This window comes from Calonectris borealis, chromosome 2 (assembly GCF_964195595.1).
Source record: "Calonectris borealis chromosome 2, bCalBor7.hap1.2, whole genome shotgun sequence".
Taxonomy (NCBI): domain Eukaryota; kingdom Metazoa; phylum Chordata; class Aves; order Procellariiformes; family Procellariidae; genus Calonectris; species Calonectris borealis.
Window position 1 is genome coordinate 78,024,855 of NC_134313.1, and position 18,400 is coordinate 78,043,254.

The 18,400-nt window shown below is 38.9% G+C and overlaps 1 protein-coding gene across 1 annotated transcript in view; it reads left to right on the forward strand.

Annotated features, from left to right (window-relative positions):
- Positions 1–17,669, forward strand: part of GRB10 (growth factor receptor bound protein 10) — a 108,459-nt gene extending 90,790 nt beyond the window's left edge. Inside the window, exons 6-16 of the mRNA XM_075142378.1 lie at positions 124–239; positions 2,901–2,975; positions 5,826–5,963; positions 6,586–6,696; positions 7,780–7,878; positions 10,106–10,183; positions 10,851–10,967; positions 11,852–11,918; positions 12,956–13,043; positions 15,709–15,802; positions 16,592–17,669. Coding sequence (XP_074998479.1) covers positions 124–239; positions 2,901–2,975; positions 5,826–5,963; positions 6,586–6,696; positions 7,780–7,878; positions 10,106–10,183; positions 10,851–10,967; positions 11,852–11,918; positions 12,956–13,043; positions 15,709–15,802; positions 16,592–16,738 — 1,130 coding nt within the window. The 3' untranslated portion in view covers positions 16,739–17,669. The remainder of the gene's footprint in view (positions 1–123; positions 240–2,900; positions 2,976–5,825; positions 5,964–6,585; positions 6,697–7,779; positions 7,879–10,105; positions 10,184–10,850; positions 10,968–11,851; positions 11,919–12,955; positions 13,044–15,708; positions 15,803–16,591) is intronic.
- Positions 17,670–18,400: the final 731 nt, after the last annotated feature.

Consider the following 18,400-nt stretch of genomic DNA (forward strand, 5'->3'; position numbering starts at 1 on the left):
AAAGCTGTAATATGTTTTGTTAACTTCTTAAAAGGTAATGGAATTGCACTCCTGTTCTTCGGAAGTTGGTCTCGCTACTTCTGCTGGTTGGCTGTGTTTTAACATCATGTTCTTTTTCCACAGAGAGGTGCTTGGAAGATCATGAGCTCATAGTTCAAGTCGAGTCCACAATGGGAAGTGAAAGTAAATTTTTGTTCAGGAAGAATTACGCAAAATATGAATTTTTCAAAAATCCCATGGTGAGTCTCATTACTTAGTTGTTTACACCACAGAGAGAGGGATGGATTGCAATAACATTGCTGGGCACTGTTATGTCTTATACATCTATTTAAAAAAAAAAAAACAACCAACAAACAGAATTCTTTCCAAAGAAATTTTAACCAATGTTTAAATTCCTTGTACTGTTGTCCCAGCCTAAAAACCTCAAGTGTTTTCAAGTTACCAAATATACTTGTTTCAAAATGGCTATTTTTATGTTGGAGAGTGACCAAGACAGGGAAATCTTTGTTGGTTTAAGAAAAACAATCAGAAGTGCAATTTACTCATTACCTTCAAAACTACTCGATTTGAAGCAAATTGGTCGCATAGCGTGCAGTATCCAAACCTTTTAATTTCTGACAGTAATAATTAAAAAAAACCCCTCTGGGTAACCCCTAAAGCACTTACTACATACAAGGAATTTCCAGTTTATCGTTATATATGTTGAACAGTGTCTCATCTATGGCTGTGCTTTACTAGTGTGCTCTGCCTTCTTTACTGATCATAGTATCTCACCCTCTCTATGTCCTCATGTATATCCATACTTGAAAAGTATAGTATGTCATAGCTATACTTATTCCTGGATTTATAAGATCCTTTGAATGTTTGCAGTGTAACTGCTTATTTGGGGATGATTTTTCACATTTTAACTAAACAATTAAGTTGGAGTGGGCTATTGACATGAAACTGATGTCAGCTGGTGCGACCCATCTAGATAGCTGAAGGAGGATAATCCAGAGGTGGGTTAGGTGAGAACAGATTTTGGGTCAGTCAGGCATTTGTGGTGCCAGAGGAAGAAAGATACATGAGGTCACATGAAAATTCATTGCTGAAGTTACTGTGGATGATAAATTCATTCCTCTCCTCATAGACACTAATGCACAGTTGCTGCATCCTCGCACGCGTGCTTGCACGTACATTTGTCATCTGCTAGTGCTTGTTTCAGAGGCTGTGCCTTGACTTACTGTGTGAAACGTTTCTGTACATGGACTGTTTGTAATTTTTCACTTCTGTTGATCTTCCCATCTGATAACCTATGAACATCTGAGTGTTGTACAGAAATTTTGGTATCATAGGAGCTAGCACATTGGTTTCATGTGGTATACTTTAATTAATAACAGAGCATGGGAGTAAAACCCAGAATTCTTGGCATTCAGTCCCAGGCTCCTGCAATCAGAGAATAAATCATTCTTTTGGTGTAAGAATGTGAAGGCTCCCTATCCGTTGCGTTAGCTGTTGCCATATGGCACTGTTTCTACTCAAGAGAGGCTGGTAAATGTTAGCTTTCATAATTCATTGTGCAACTTACCTGGCAGAAGGGTGATTCTTCTTCAGCCCTTTATGCCCTAAAGACTGAAATTTATATTGCCTGAAGAGTGACAAGTGTTCTAAACTAGAAACGTTTTTGTTGTGATTCATCTTGTTATAATCAGTCATTGTTTTATTTCAGGCATTTCTGCATGTCTTCATGCTTCAAAGAATGTTTAAAAACTTCAAGAACGACTTAATGTAATTGCTGTGTATAGTAAATTCAGTGTACTGAATCATATAGGCATTTTAAAACATGGCAAATGAAAAGGGGAACTGGAGGAATAAATCTGACGTCTAGTCATCAATTTAGCAGTCAGAAAACTGACCTTTGTCATGCAAAGATTCCGTATGAATGAGATATTGTACTGGATGCCTGAAATCGAAAAGCTCTGTAGAAGCACCTGTTTGTGTGTTAAACAATATTTGCTTCATTCAGTTTTTATTATTTAATTTCATGGAATGTATGCTGACCTGTCCTTACAAGAAAAAACACTGGGCTCTGTTACGTTACCCTGAAGTATAAACATATAGGGGTAGATTTTGCAAACAGCTTTTCTCTTGACAGATTGAAGGATTTCAAGCGCTGAGCATAACCTGGCTGTTGAACAACCAAATGAAAGCATCAACAGTCACACATGAGGTCTTTCTCATAATTAAGGTCTGCGAGTGGCACTTTGTTTGGAGCCTTCTGAGGGACTTAGCAGGTTTTAGGGTCAAGCAGATACAGCACTGAAAGAGAGTGCTATCAAAGGTAAAGGTGTACATACTGGAGTCTTGCAGCATTCCCGCCTGAGACTTCTTTTAATGCATTTGCATCCAGCTTACCCCTGTGAGGGTAGAGAAAACTTGTTATTTCTCCTGCTCTGCATCTTCCACACGGCAAGTGGAGTTATGGAGAGTTTGTTCGCTGAACAGCCTTTCTGGACGGAGCGGGAAGCCCAGAAATTTGGTGGCAGAATATGCAATAAGCAAGGAGTCACTGCATACCCAACCTGCAGGACCTTCATTCTGTCTTTTCCTAGAAAGTAGAGGCCGTTAGAGATCCCCAAAAGCCCCCATTTGAAGAGGAAGCGATGGGAAAATGCTCTTATGAAATGCTACATATCAGATATTTTAAAAATCCACATTCTGTCTGCATGGGCGTTTGGTGAGCAGAAGGAAGGGAAGAATTGCACTTGAAAGCCCTAGTATTACTTTCTGTGTCAGGGAATCTCCCAATTGATTTAGAGTGATAGATTCAAAAAATTAATGACCGGAAGAAAATTCCACTTGCTATGTAAAAGTGTTCAAATATAATGTGACTTCCAATTGTCTTCTCTTTTTGTGTCTAGAATTTCTTTCCAGAGCAAATGGTTGCCTGGTGCCAGCAAACAAATGGCAGTATCCCACAGTCCCAACTTTTGCAGGTACTGTAAGTTATCTGTATGCACAAAGAAAGTTTTGGAGCTGGAGGGGAGAGGTTGAGAGGAAGGAAGGGAGAATTCAAAGGTCTGGAAATTGCTGGTCAGAGAAAGACCAGTGTAGTGAGTTAGCATATGGTACTAATGCTGAAAATATCTGACAGAGCTCTTACCCAATGGCGTAGAGGTGTAAGTTATAAACACAAAGTATTCATAGCTATGTTCATACATATTTGTTCCATTAATATTCAGCTTACTCTGTGGGTACCTGGTTTGGCCACCTAGCATTGTTCCTAAAACAGTCTCAGCAGAAATGTTTCTAGAAAAACAAATATGCCTTATAAAAGGCAAAACATAAGTACTCTTCTATACTCCACATCATAGCATAGGAGAAAGTGTAAAAATGCATGTGTACATTAGAAGATGGGCTTGCGATGTGAGAGGTCTTGCTTTTGTTTTTGTGTCCCATGTTTGTGCCTGGTGAGAATTAACACTAAGGACCAACTTCCCCATGGATCAGCCAACTAGCTGCTCTTTTATATAGAAAAATAATTCCCTAAGAAGTAAGTGCAGATAATTACAGAAAATTGTATGTAGTATTTGCGAAGTAATCCCATTTAAAGCTCCCGAAGTTAAATTACAGGTGTGTGTACCTTCTGCGTATGTGTTGGTAGAGTTGTGTAATCTGCGTGGCAGTGGCACGTGCACTGAGTTTGTACTGAAGTTTTGATCTTGCTGTACAGTTTCTTGCTTGCTCATGGAGGAACTGTGGCGGTGGCACAGATGGTTGGCCTCCAAGGATGGTGCCAAAGAGCGGGCTACCTCTCTGACCAGTAACTCATTCACTTAAATCTGACTCTCTGTTTAAATACAACAAGTTGCCACTGACTTTTGAACCAGTGCACTCATTTTGCCCTGTAACCACTTCAAAATCCATTAAATACTGGCTCACTGAGAAGAATTTAAAACGTTAGCATCCACTCTCAGCTGGGAAACGAAACAAAAATCAAACCAATTTCTGGAATTAAAAATGAAAGTCACGTGCAATGAGGTTGCAATCGGGAACCAAAACTGGCATGAACAGGCATTGCCACAGACTGGTAGGAACAGAGGTGTTCACACCTTGGACACTTTTTCCTGCAGTGCAAGTGGAGAATCGAGTTTGCTTGTTAACACGAGCAGCGGGACTCCCTAAAAGAGTAAGATGTTCTTGAAGATGGAAAAGTTTCGAACCTAGGGTAACTCAAACAGTAGGGAAAGGAAAACCTTACAATCTTGTGAGATATAAGAGCTTGCTTCTGGGAAGGCTCAGTTAGGTACAGTCCTGGAGAAGTCACGGGGGTAACAGCGCGAGAGGGTAAGGGAAAGAGGATGGGTACATTCTCTTTGGTTCTTTGTTTAACCATAAAAACCAATCTTCCTTAAAGCGTTTATATTAAATTCCTCTTTCCTTTCAAAAAACACACGGCCATTTTTCATCATTTCAGTGACAGCTGTAATTTGTTGAAGGTAAACTTCCTGCAGTCTGGTAGTCATTAAGCGTGTTGCATCTGAGGCCACCTCAAACATTGAGCAAGTGCACTGTTTTTTTAATTGCACACAAAACAGGGAAGAATATTAAACATAAGCTCACAATACCATATTTTTCATTAAGAGCTTAAGAGCTGGTATTTTTAGTCTTAACAATTGCATTAAAAACAGCGGGATCTGTTTTTGCTAGTGTCAGCCTGGCACAGATATGCAAAAAAGCTTGCATCTTAGTTTACTTTTGGTTTATCTAGCTGGACAGACAGAATATATTCTCCATTTGGTCCTTCCCTTTCACAGTTGAGAAGTGGATTCATAGTACAAATAGCAGGAAAATGGGCTGTTATTTTCCATTCTGTTAGATGAGATGGGGAGGAGGACTGGAAAAAAAAATTAGGTTTTAATGCAACTAAGAATTCTGACACAGGGCACTGATTTTTGTTGGTTTTTTCCTCTGGGCATTGTCCACCAAATAATACCAAAACACAACTTTCAAGAATTGCAGAGGCATCTAGGCCAACCAGGTTTATGCATTTTTCTTCCTGCTATTGAATTTATTAGGAGTTTGGCATTTAACTTACTGTGAGCAAGCCTTCTGTCATTTAAAAATTTGGCCCATTGTAATAAGGGAGCAATCCATCAGTTCGCTAACCATAGTTAATACTTCCTTCCTTTGATGTATCGCAAATCAAATTATTCCATATGTGGTCCCTCTAATTATGCCAAGAACTTAAATACTTCTCGATCTTGAAGTCTCATATAATTGCTGACATTTATTTGACTGCTCTACGTTTCATTTAGAGTTAAATATTCTGTCATACCTCTTGTCTTGGGACAGGTACATGTGCTATATAAGACTTCAATGTGGGAAATCCTGAAGTAGGCTGTTCCCATTCTAAAACTTCGGGATAAAGTTGCAGATTTTGGCCAATGTTTCCAAGTTAGACTAGTTGGCAGAATTGTTGTGACAAGGTATTATTTTCTCTTAAGAATTAATAAGCTAACTTTGCATCACTTGAGGACAAGTACAAGAAGAATGGAGATAGAGAGAAATGGTTAGCCTTTTGGAGATTGAAGTATTGACACAGAAAACAGGAAAATGTCAGTGGCAGGAGGCGCTAGCCAGGTAGATGTAACAGGAGGAGCAGGAATATCCATTTTGGTTGTAAATCAGTTTAAACACCTAGGTTAGTTTAAGCATAACGTGAAACTGCACCCCAAGTTCAGCAAAGTGATTTGCCATTTTGCTTCTGTGTTCTGCAAATAGAGTGATAATTTTATGACCCATCTGTAGGACACAATCCTCATTTACATTTTCCTCTCCAACAGAACTTTTTAAACTCCAGTAGCTGCCCTGAAATTCAAGGTTTCTTGCATGTGAAAGAGCTGGGTAGGAAATCATGGAAGAAATTGTATGTGTGTTTGAGGAGATCAGGACTTTATTGTTCTACAAAAGGAACTTCAAAGGTAAGATTAAAAAAGAAGTTGCACAGTACTACCACGTGAAAGCATTTTCTGTCTTTACAGTGTGTATTTTTTGCTGGTTTTTAAATATCTGCACACAGTGTTCCCTTTTTTTATCGCATAGAAAAAGGATAAGCAAGCCATGATCAAATGACAATCAAGCCCTGGGCTCTCAGTGCGTGAAAATAGCTATATAGCATTGTTATATAATAAAACCAAACTAGCCGGACAACATAATTGTGGCTACTGAAGTCGTGCTAACAAGGTTAGCGAGAGAAATCATGCACTCCAAGCACAAGGTTAATGAATTTAGTTTAAATGATACCTTAAACAATATTTTATATTATCTACCTTTCAGATTTCTCAGGAGCAATGTAATAGGCTATGCCATTTTTAATGTGATATGTTTGAATAAGTATTTTGTCAGCTTTTTGCATAAAGCACCTTCTGCTAGTAGGCTGATACTGAAAGGGTGACAAGCCATGTCCACGTCAAGCTGCCCGAGAGAGGAGTGCAGTGTTGGTACACTGCCCTCTGTTGGAGGTTGGTCTTGAGAGACTGCAAAGCTTGCAGCAAGATCTTCCAAAACCTTACTTACCTATGATAAAACACGTTATTTCCTCAGGAGCCAAGACATCTGCAATTGTTGGCCGACCTGGAAGACAGCAATATCTTCTCGTTGATAGCAGGCAAGAAGTTGTACAATGCACCCGCAGAATACGGATTTTGTATAAAGGTAATTTTTCTCATTAAGTTCTTCCAAAGTTCAAGACAGTGTTGGTAGCTCAGAGTCCCCCCAGCCCCCAGCTAAATGGGCTCTGTATGTAAAACTCTGCAAGCATTTCTGTCATGAGGACTTGATCTTTAGCGTCTTTCATTTGGCAGGCATGTCCTGTGAATCTTGCCATCGTTTTATGTGACACTTTTAACACTTTATCTGGTGCTCCTTTGGCTTGGGAAATGTCTGTGCAAGCAAGATCAGCTCAGTGCTGAAGCATGGTGTGCCCGTGAGGTGGCCTTGGTTCACTCCACAGATGAAATTTTTTTTCCAAGTACTCTAACTGAATAGGAAAGTTTCTCTGGACAGCGAGCACCAAAACTATATAGCAACAAAGGATCAAGCTCCAAGTGGGTGTAATTGTAGCATTATTGTGGGCCAGAGGTTTGCATTTATTTAAAGAAGGAGTTTGTCTTGGAAAATGAAATAAGAACAAGCAGTTGCTTTTGAGGATTTTAAAAACTGTTGAGCTGATGGATAGTTTTGGAAAGTATTTCAAAGCTCCATGTAATTTTCTGAGAAGAAAATAAGGCTGGGAGCTGGTTTTATTGACAGCAGTGAAGTAGTCTCTTTCCTAGCAGCCGTTCCAGAGCTAGAGAACATGGGTTGCCTCAGAGAGTAGAGACCAGCTGCGGGACAGATCCTGCACTGATGGAAGCAGATTTTCAGTAACCTTCAGTTAGGCAAAATTTTGGTTTTTCATCTCGAAATGGGAGCTCCTAAAACTTTTCACAATTTAAAAAAAAAAACCCCGCACACCTTGGTTCTGGTTCTAGCATGGCCTGAGTACCTTGTTCCTATAAACTGCCAGAACTGCAGGGTATTTCAAAGCAGGCACTGATGTTTACCGTACTGGACCCAGCTGAAAAAGTGATTTCTTCCAAAGCATGCCCAGCTTCTCCTGAGCTTTAAGTCAGGGTGGCGTGAGCTTTTTCTGGCTAGTTCTTAGACTAATACTGTACCTGCCTTTGCTCTGCAATAAACTTACAGTGTTGTTGGTTTTCTACTGAATGTAGCTGACTTCCCTCTAATACTTTATAGCCCAACAGAGTGAGAAATGAAACTAAGGAGCTGAGGTTGTTGTGTGCTGAAGATGAGCAAAGCAGGACGTGTTGGATGACTGCCTTTCGACTCCTCAAGGTACCTAATCTCTTCTATGTGAACAGAGCTACACCTATAGTTAAGTTGCATTTGTTGTTTTGTTCGTGAGAAAATACCTATATGTCCTTAAACATCATCTGCCTCCAAAACGATACAGCTAAGAGCAAATGCCAGGTAGACCTGTCCCTCCTAAGCTTTTAACCACAGGACTGAGCTCAATTCCTTCCACATATGAATCAAATATAATTTTAGTTCTGTAGCCAAATTTATGATATGTGAATTTAATCAAAAAACTGTTTAACAAGGTGTTTGCAAGTTATCATAAAGCTAAAGAAAATGTTTTGATGATGGTAAGTGGTTCTCTTAACTAGAACTAGTGCTATCTAGAGCCTTTGCAATTTTTTGAGTTTTCTGAAGGTTCTATTAAAAAAAGTAACAAAAATAAGCAACCTTGTCTCTGGGTGACAGTTATTCATATCTGAGAGCAAACAATGAGATTTCTTGATAATACGGTAGGAGGCTTCACCATGGTTTTGAAACAAAATCAGCATGGAAGGAACTGAGGAGAAAGTTGGCTATTTTGTACTCTTACAAGCGGAGAACATGACAAACGTTTGCTACAATTGCCTGTTCCTCTCCCTGTGCCTTCTGTCTATCATGCAAAACCCTGTAAGCTTAGGGAAAGCAAATCAGACTCCTAGGCCTGCGGGTATGAAAACGCAATGTCCATTCTCCATCTACATTAAGCAGCCACGTTCCAAACCAGAGCACATCTCTTTGAATGCTCTCCAAATATTATCTCATTTGTTAATTGTAAAAGATTCTGTGTTGCAGTACAGAAATTCCTATTTTAAGCTGTTAAAACAGCAGGTGCACTACCCATAGGGTGGGCCAGAATGCAAGAAGCAATCCCAGTTACAAGATACCTCTTTGATTTCTGTGGAGCTGATGCCCCTGTTGGCTATCATAATCCGCTCTCCAGTTACTTTACTTGACTTGACTCATGTTTAATACAGACTACCAATTATGGTAAGAGTTTTAGTCCCCAGGCAATTCCAAGTGCTTTTTCTCAGCTGTCCTTTACTTTCCCTATTTACACAGAATTTTGCATTGTGGGGACAGTGCTCAAACAGAGGATCAAATAATTGTAGTGAATTGTGCTGTGAAGGTACCACTTGTTCTGAAGAAATTAGTTACGCTGGTCGAGGCACTAATGTTCCTGAATGGCAAGGAAAAACCTTCACAATGTACAGAATTAGCTAGTCTTACCAAATATGTAGATATGCATCTTGCTGTGATGGTTCAGAGGAATCTTTCTTTGCAGTGCGACCTGTGGCAGTAACGGTACTGTATGGCAGTAATTTCTATATACTGTAATATTCTGCATATAACATTCACCCTTAGGCAGTTAACACTAGGGGAAAAAAAGCGTTTGTTTTTAAGGAACATTGAAAGATGATTAAAGGTGTATAGTCAGGGAAAATTAAGGCTGTGCCTCAAGGCCGTGGCCATGACCCTCCTTTTTATTTATCTACCGATTTAGCTTTCCGTAGTCATATATTACCCTGTTTACAAAATTATATATACCGTTTCAATTAGAACATTCAGTAAGCAATGTTGCTGTACTTCAGTGCTGTGCCTCTAGGGAAGGCACTGAGTAGGTGTTTTCCTACCATCCTAGTTACTGGTGTTGCTAAAATTTATCATGTTCAACAAGGAGCATGACTGGAATTCAATCACCTTATTTTTATAAAGGTGAGAAAAGTACCAAAAGTGTTATTTCCTGCTGAAATTTATTAAAAGAATTAGTGAATTAGAAAGGTTCATATTTTATATCATTATGAAAACCTAGTTCATCTTTATATTATCTTGTGCAGAACTTCTTAGGCAGAATTTTTTTTTTAAGTTCACATTACTAGAGGGTGGAAAGAGAGGGAGTTGATATGTATGTTCTGACCTCAAGTGAAAGCTTGTATTCTCCAAGGAAAACCTGGGGATAGCTGAGAGTGGCAGAAATCACCTGTGTATTTCGCTCAGGCTTGTAACAGTGCTGTCTTTTAAATAAAACTTATTGTGCATATTTACTGCTCGATTGTCACCTGCCAATCACCATTACTTAATGCAAATTGCTTTGGGACAGCTTCTGATCGTGAAAATAATAAACTGGCGGCACTTTGCTCCAGTGTAAGTGGTGTTACGAAATCACTGCAGTTTTTTTCCTAGGGTATATCTTTGAATAATAACGTCCTTGCATTTCTGTTGGCAGTATGGAATGCTACTGTATCAGAATTACAGAATTCCCCAGCAGAGAAAAGCCGTGCTTCCACACTTTTCCACTCCAGTAGTAAGTAATGAACTTTACGTCATTAATGTATGATGTTGGAAAAGATACATTTGCTTTTGCATTTTAAAAGTGGAAAATTTTACGCTAAGGAATGTAAATTCAGCATTGTGTAGCAAATCGATATAAAGTTCACGTTTCACTCGAGTACAGTTTACATGGTTGGCTCTCCATTATCTTAGGCTTACATGATCCACACGACTGAAAAAATCTTGGATACGTCAGGCACTTTGAGATGTACAGTACAGAGACATCTGGCTGTCTCTGCAGAAGCCAGCTTAGGTCTGGCAAAACTAAGACGTAAATCTCTTAAAATATGTTGGGCCAAGAGCTGACTGTTAGCTATCTAAAAGTGAAGATCCTATATTTGGATCCCAACTGGCCCTGGAAATGGCTGGGGTATAGTAATAGGGCAAGTGGGCAACTTGAGCAATACAGATTTTATTCTCAGCCTTTGAATCCTCTCCCTCCCCTACGGCCTAAAAAGAAAAGCCGTCTATTTTTGTGTCTGCAAATCTTTTGGAAGGGGAAAAAAGAAATGAGATGTGTTTTCTGTGCTGTTGAAGGATAACTTTGGACAGTCTTCTGAAACCAACACATTTTGAAATGAAACTCTCAAGCTGGTTTTTTCTTTCCCTGTTTTTTGAAACAAGTGAAAATTCCTTTTCAGAGAAGTGTATCTGAAAACTCACTAGTAGCAATGGATTTTTCGGGGCAAATAGGAAGAGTTATTGAAAATCCTGCTGAAGCACAGAGTGCTGCCTTGGAAGAAGGACATGCTTGGAGGGTAGCTATCTTCTCTTCTTTTCTATTTTTGTAATTAGTAAGTGTCTGTTGAGAGCCAAAACACAGAGTGTGCTATGATGTTAGTGCAGTGCTGGTCACAGTATAGCTTAGCTCCGACCTGAAGCAATCACACTGCAAGCATGCAGATCTGAAAGTCAATATCCATCTTTAGCAAAACTGTCACATTCACAACAACCTTCTACCACTGCTTCTCTGTCCCCCTAGTGTCCAGAGGAAAGTTGAGGGGGAAAGCAGACCCACCAGAACTTTACTGCCAGTTTGCAAAACCAGTCTCTGAGGAGGAATATGTCAAATTAAATGCTTCCCCACATGGAAGAGGCTGGGGCTCTGACTAATGGCTTGCTCCCAGTAAGTTTAATTGCAGAATATACAAGAGGCAGGACCTCTTGCAATGAAAACTGATGTAACTTGTTTATAGTGTCTTGTGGACAGACAGCTGCAGTACAAGTTTTCCCACATGCTCGTCTCTTAGGGAACAGGAGTCATTACTGAAGCACTAGCTGGTGCTTTATGTACGGGAGGGAAATACTGCTTGATTTACTGAGTGCCTGGTGTTTTGCCTGAGCAGAAACATATCAGACTTTCATTTTTTCTGTCATTTTTTTCTTTTTTTTTCTTATTTTTCTTTTTTTTTTTTTAGATACTGAGCTTTCATCATTAACATCTGGCTTGTGTTTTAAGCCAACTGAAATGAGCTGCTGCTTGTAGATTAGCTCCCTTCAAAGTTGCATTTCTTTCTCTCATCCTTGCATTAAACTTGCCCAGCCCCCAGTTTCCTGTAAATTAAATCTGTATTGCATGTGCACTAATTCTCTTCTGTTGAGACTTTAGTGTGGATTTAACGGTAATTCATTTTCTCTATAGAAACGTAGCACGAGAATGAACATCTTGGGTAGCCAAAGTCCACTCCATCCTTCCACACTGAGTACAGGTAAATTCTGCTGTTTTGTAAGCATAGTATAAGAGGCCTCTGTTGGTAAATAAAAGTTGCATTTCATAGAGACAGAGATAAGAGTGCAGTCATGTGGTGTTAATGCCTCGATGTCAAATACTCTGTTTATGTTTATCAGTAGCTTCTGTGTCATTAACATGCTTACCCATACAGACATAGTAGAAGGAACTTGTTTTCCTTCGAAGGTGTGCTCAAGCTTTTCTTCAATTTTAATCTTTTGAAACTCAGATTTTATGAAAACTGAGACTCCATAAATGTGTCCATTTAAAACAACCCAGAAATCAATTCTTCATTTTAGACAAGGGCAGTCAGAGTGATCTGTTGATCTTTAAAGAGTAAACATTAGAATCTTCAAAATAGCATTCATTCCATAACTGAAAAATGTAAAATACGGATGTCTGTAATGTGTGTCCTGAACATCTCTTTGAGATTGTAAGTTTATCAAAATAATAGGAAATTGCATATTAATATTTTGGACTTCTTAGAGGAAACACAGCTGTTCTCTGTTTCTATTCTGTGTTTCTATTCTGTTGAACAGAATTTAAAAATACCATTTGAAAAACAATAAAACAATAAACATAAAAATATTTGGGGGTCACTCCACCCTTGAAAGCACAAGGCGAAGTGCTTTTTCTTATACAAGAGTGAAAGGGACTAGGTTCTAACTTGTTAGCTCATACGCTGTATTCTAAAGAATTGTTTAGTCCCAACATTTTCGAGAAAATATGAAAAGGCAGTATTGTAAGAGATATCTCTCGTTAACCTAATCATACATCTGCAAATCGGCAAATACATGGAGATAATGCCTGTCTACTTGGTATATTAAGTAGATGCAACAGCTGGTGCATTTTTTTTTTCATATTGATTCATTTTTTATATTGATTGATGTTTTACATTCTGTAACAAAACTATATCCACTTTTAAAACGTTTAAGTAATTAGGGTGTGGGAAAAACTGTTGCACATGTTACTGTTTTTAACCATCCTGTCTTTCCCTCTTTTCCCTCTTGCCTCCAGTTATTCATAGGACACAGCACTGGTTTCACGGCAGAATCTCTAGAGAAGAATCTCACAGAATTATTAAGCAACAAGGGCTTGTAGATGGGTAGGTATTCCTGTTGCTTAGTATTTATAATCTGATGGTAAGCGTTCTAGACAAGAGCACAACTTCTGCTGTAAGGGTTTACAGGTTTGTGAGCACTTCTGAGTAACCTGATTCTTGAGTAGTCCCATTATAACCTGCCTGGATTTCAAAAAGACAGAGTATGTGTTTGTAGGAGTGGGTTCTAATTCTTAAAATTTGAAAAATAAAATATTAAGAAGACATTGAAACTTTTTTCTTTTTTCCAACAGAGTTGATCAAGTTTTAGAGAATGTTAGAATTTGAAAATAATTAATTCCTGTAATGTGCATTGAGGACGTATTTTTCAGGCAAAGGTGTACCTAGCCATTTGCCCACAAATTTATAATCAGCCATTTGTGCTCTTTTGCATGAATCAGAGCAGTTAATGATGATTTCTCACTATTTATTTCTGTTCTAGAGCAAAGAAATGAAAGTACCTGTTCCAGCGCGCTCTGAAATGTCTGTAGTTGAGATTTAAGTATCTTCTGAGTATCTCTGTTTCCCTTATTTATATGTAGTTATGGTTATTGTAGGGAAGTTGCTTAAGCTGCATTCAGCCATTCTTTACTTGTAGGATGGGAAGAGCATGGTTGCCTTCAGTTCACTAAGCTCGCTGCTGTCAGGGTTAAGGTAGAAACCTTTCTTCAGCATTTTCTGATTCAGGAGCATCACTAATCTTTGTGAAGTGTGAAATATATTAGAGAAATAGAAATTGCTAGTGTATGTACATATTCATCAAGCAGTGTTTTTTTATTGTTTGGGTTTTTTGCTGGGCTAAGGCTATCGGGAGTCATATGAGAAAAGGTTTTAGCTTAGCAGGTCAAAGAGAGGCCGAGAAAGCAAAGGAGTATTGCTGACTTGTTGGGTTTCTGGTTCTCTCACACTGCAGATCTTCTTTACAATCTTGGGCTCATTTGGACTTGTTGCCTTAGGAATGTAGTGGCCCATCCTTCTTGGGGTTTTCATGAATGTGTTAATACCTTTGAGGCAGTGTTAAATTTGTGCCTAGCCACTTACTCACTGTGGAAGGTGAAGATCGGTTAGTTTGGCTGTAGTGAAGTCAGTCAGTAGTGGTAAAAGAACCATGTTACCTATGTGCTCTGAGATCTAAGGATCATGGTTTTCAGGACAGAAAAGTCTTGCCTGTGTTTTCCTGCTCTGTGTGTTCTTGAACAAAAGAAGGTAGAAAGTTAACAGTCTTCTGGTGGCTCATGTAAGATGTTCAGCAATGTATATAAGCAGTGGATACTGCTATCATTTGGCTGTTTCTGGAAGCTATTGGTGAGGATGCGTCTATATTTATAGTCATTGTTTGTGCGGACAGCCTGTTGCTTGCCAGAGGTTGAGTAAACACTTGCAGGATCAGTTGCGCTGAGCTTTGCTTTGTGCCACCAGTTTATGATACCCTGCGTAATCTGAAATGGCTGGATGAAAGATAATTTAGAGATACCTGCATGAACTGCAGTGACCACTGCAAGTGGTAAGATCTTTCTCCCTGAGATGGATCCTAATGTGTAAAGTCTTTGGTCCCTTTTCCGCACATCTGGTCTTGCTGGGACTAAAAAGGAATGTTCAAAAACCATGCATGGTTTCCGGCGGTGGCAAGACATGCCTGTCTCCAAGTATTGGACTGACCCAGGTTATGACGGTACATTTTTGTGGTATTGACATTTCTCAATCGGTTCTGAGAAGCTGGAGTAAGTTCTTTTGGGTTCATAAGACTACAAGCAGTTCTTGCAACTCAGCCTTGGAAAAGTGTGTTCCTGGCTTAGTGGTTAGCAATTAAGAGGGCTTGAGGCTTGCCCCAATACTGTGCTTGGCCATCTCACAAATCCACTAGTGATTAGCACTGGTGAGCCTTATGCCAAGGGTATATTCTTGTTTCCTGTGGCATGGAGAGGTTCTCCTTCCTTAGTTCATAAACGTCAAGGGGAGGAAACGTGTTTTGACTAGATTTTTTTCTCCTCTTCTAAGTATGTGTTTAACCATTTGAGTTAGGACTTCAATTTTGTGAGTCAACTTAAAAGTGACAGTTACATAGTGTATGATGTTGCTAGCTATACTCCTAAAGTACATTCTTTTCCAGTGATGCTGAGGGAAAAATACTGTTTCAGAGGAAAAGCCAGTGTGTGTTTTCCCCATCTTGATAATGTGGATGCTACTTAACTGATAAGTCGTTTTAAGAAAGTATTGAGCTGTTTCTGTGCAATTGGATCCATTTAACATAAACATAATTTTGCTGACGCTGGGTTTCTGATGCAAGATACTGGAGAGTGGGAACAGATTCTCATGTATTACTTTCCCATCTACAGAAATCCAGATTTGCTTTGGAGTTAAATGAGACATTTTCTTCAGGAGACTATATATCAGTAATGGAAAGCACAGTTAGAGAGACCTTTAAAAAAGCCTCATACATACATTCGTAGGGAAGAACTACTGTTACGTATCTTTCACTTCTTGTTTCTTCATCTATTAGTGTTGCATAGCCATGGTATAAAAACTGAAAGCAAATTGCCAGTTATGGAATCGCCTGTTAATGCGACTAAAGAAGAGTTAGGCAACAGCACAAAATGACTTAGTAGTTCTGATTATTTATGAAGAAATGGATTGTGGTATTCAGTGTGTACTTAAAAATGTTCTCTCCTAGACTATTTCTTCTCCGGGACAGCCAAAGCAATCCAAAGGCATTTGTACTTACGCTGTGCCATCATCAAAAAATAAAGCATTTTCAAATCTTGCCGGTAAGTAGATTATTTTTGATACTGAACACAAAAAAAGAAATTTTAAATCATAAAGCTTTGCCAACATCTGAAGAGAACTTAATCACTGATGTAATTAACAGGGATGTTTCCATTAGCAAGTATATTAGCAAGCATTCTTTAGAATTGTCAAATGTCTGATAAAATTCTTTGTTAACATTGCCTGGAAAAGTCGTATAAGTCACTTAGGTATAGAAGTAATGCACAGAACTTGTTCTCTGTGACTGACAGCAACAACAGTGGCAGTTGTCTCCCTGCCATGTAGGCAAACATACAATAACTTAGGGAAACTTTTAAAAGTTTTGTTCTGGAGGTTATCCAATAATGTTGAGCTTAAAATAATGTTACACTGAGATGTTGAGAACCTATTTGATTTTTATCTTGATCAAAAAGAGCATCAGAAGTTTAAGATCATGTAGACCTCTTTATTGGTCCAAACCCTCTTCTCTTGCTTCGCCTGCCAATTTTACAAACAGCTAACAAACATTTTGGGGGTATTTTTGTTTTATATAATGAAGACCAGTGCTGTCTCTACAACTTTCAGTTACTCTGCCCACGAGTTTTCACTTTCATAAACAAAACATTTCAAGTTGGATTAACGTACATGCTTTTCTAGTGCTGTGCATAGTTTTATGAAGATCTCTGGGCAGTAGGTTGTTTGGGCAGTGCCCATCATTTATCTTACGTCACATACTTGTACTCTTTATGTTTTGCTGCACTTGCATCTCTTCATGTGCAGTCTAACTTGAAAAGGATGTTTTATTTCCCCAGTGTGAAGATGATGGACAGATATTTTTCAGCCTGGATGATGGGAACACCAAATTCAGTGATCTAATCCAGCTTGTTGAATTCTATCAACTAAACAAAGGAGTCTTGCCCTGCAAACTCAAACACCACTGCATCCGAGTGGCCTTATGACCTCAAATCTGACTCTCACTGAAGACTGGATTTGCTAGAAGAGTAATTGTAAGAGAACGTTGACACTGGGGAATTGGCAGATTTGTAAGTTGGTAAAAATAAATAAAAATATTATGCACCTTGGGACTCTGAAAGGGATGGATTCGACAGGTGCCAACAGACCAAGATTGCTGGTTTGTCTAACACCTAAGAGTGATTGCTGCTGAGTGTCCCAGCATCCCAAAAATGGGGGGAGGGTATGTAAAACCATGAGTAAATTTGAAACAAAACTGGAAACTATCTTGGCTGGGCCACTTAACAGGAACAAGTGTGAAGAGAAATCTTTGAAAAGAACTCTTGCCCTGGAATAATCTTGACAATTAAGACTAGTGTGTTTACTTTTTGTATTGATCACTTTTTTTGCACTCCTACTTTGTTTCGGATATCGTATGCAGCCTATATTAGGAGCTGATGTGGCTTTTAAAATTCATGCAGGAGTTGGGTATTAATCTGCACCCTAAAATGTATGGAATGCTTCAGCCTAAAAGGATCTAGAAGAAAATCAAGAAGTGTGTGTGTGTGTGTGCGCGCGCGCGTGTGTCTCAAAACTTCTCTGGAGACCTGAGGTTCGATGATCTGCAGATGTCTTTGAAGAAGCAATGAGGATACAATTCTAAAAGAACATACCACCATATACGTACTCTGTTGACTTGTAGCATTATGGCTGTAGTAAGTTGATGGCATATTAGTGGCATCCAGTCATGCAAAGACTGTATCAGATTCTATGCACAAATTTTTATTATTGGAGTGGTGGTTTGTTTTTTACAGCCTTTTGACTGTTTTCCTGAGGAAACTTACTGTTACTAAATAGAATAGGACTGAGTGACTACACTTGTATTTGAAACCACCATTTTTTGTGAGAAGATTCTTCTGCGGGTAGTCTTAGTATGACAAAATAAAAAAAAAAAAAAAACAAAAAACAAAAAACAAAACAGTGTTTTTAGCTTTATAGCTCCTTGAAGTTTCATACTGTTTCAAAGAGCTCTTTCCGTATAATAAAGCTACAGTGACACAAAGCTCTCCTGGGGAATAGGGCATAAAAAGAACTGTACCCCTTCTGCTTTCTGTATGGCCATGAAAGTTTACATGGTGAGAAAGAACATATTGGGAATAGAAGCACATTTGATTGTGGACTAGCTGCTGGCAATATCATCCATCGAGGTAACTGGTGATCTGTGTCATACGCACTAAAGCACGCCAGTACCTATGGCAGACAAGCATGTATCCTGCTCTGGTGCTGGCTTGTCATCAGAACTACTTTATTGTTAATGTTTAAATCAATTATTTAATGTTTACACAATAACTCTTTCTGATGATAAATCAGTCTTAAAGTTAGACGAGTCCCACCTTGATCCTCCAATTACAAATACCATTCTTTCAGCAACGCGGTTGGTGCAGGAACTGTTACTGAATTAACTTCATGCAGTTAGCCACAGTGAGAAGTATTCCACCCTGGGAACCTGCAGAGCGTAGTGCAGAACAGAGCATTCTTAAGATGGTAAATGATTTACACAGGCTAGTTCATCCTTACTAATACTTGCCACTGGGTTTGAAATCCTAGCCATCTGAAAGGGTAAAGAAGGAAAACCAATCCTACACCTTTAGGTCTTCATGTAGTGTTGA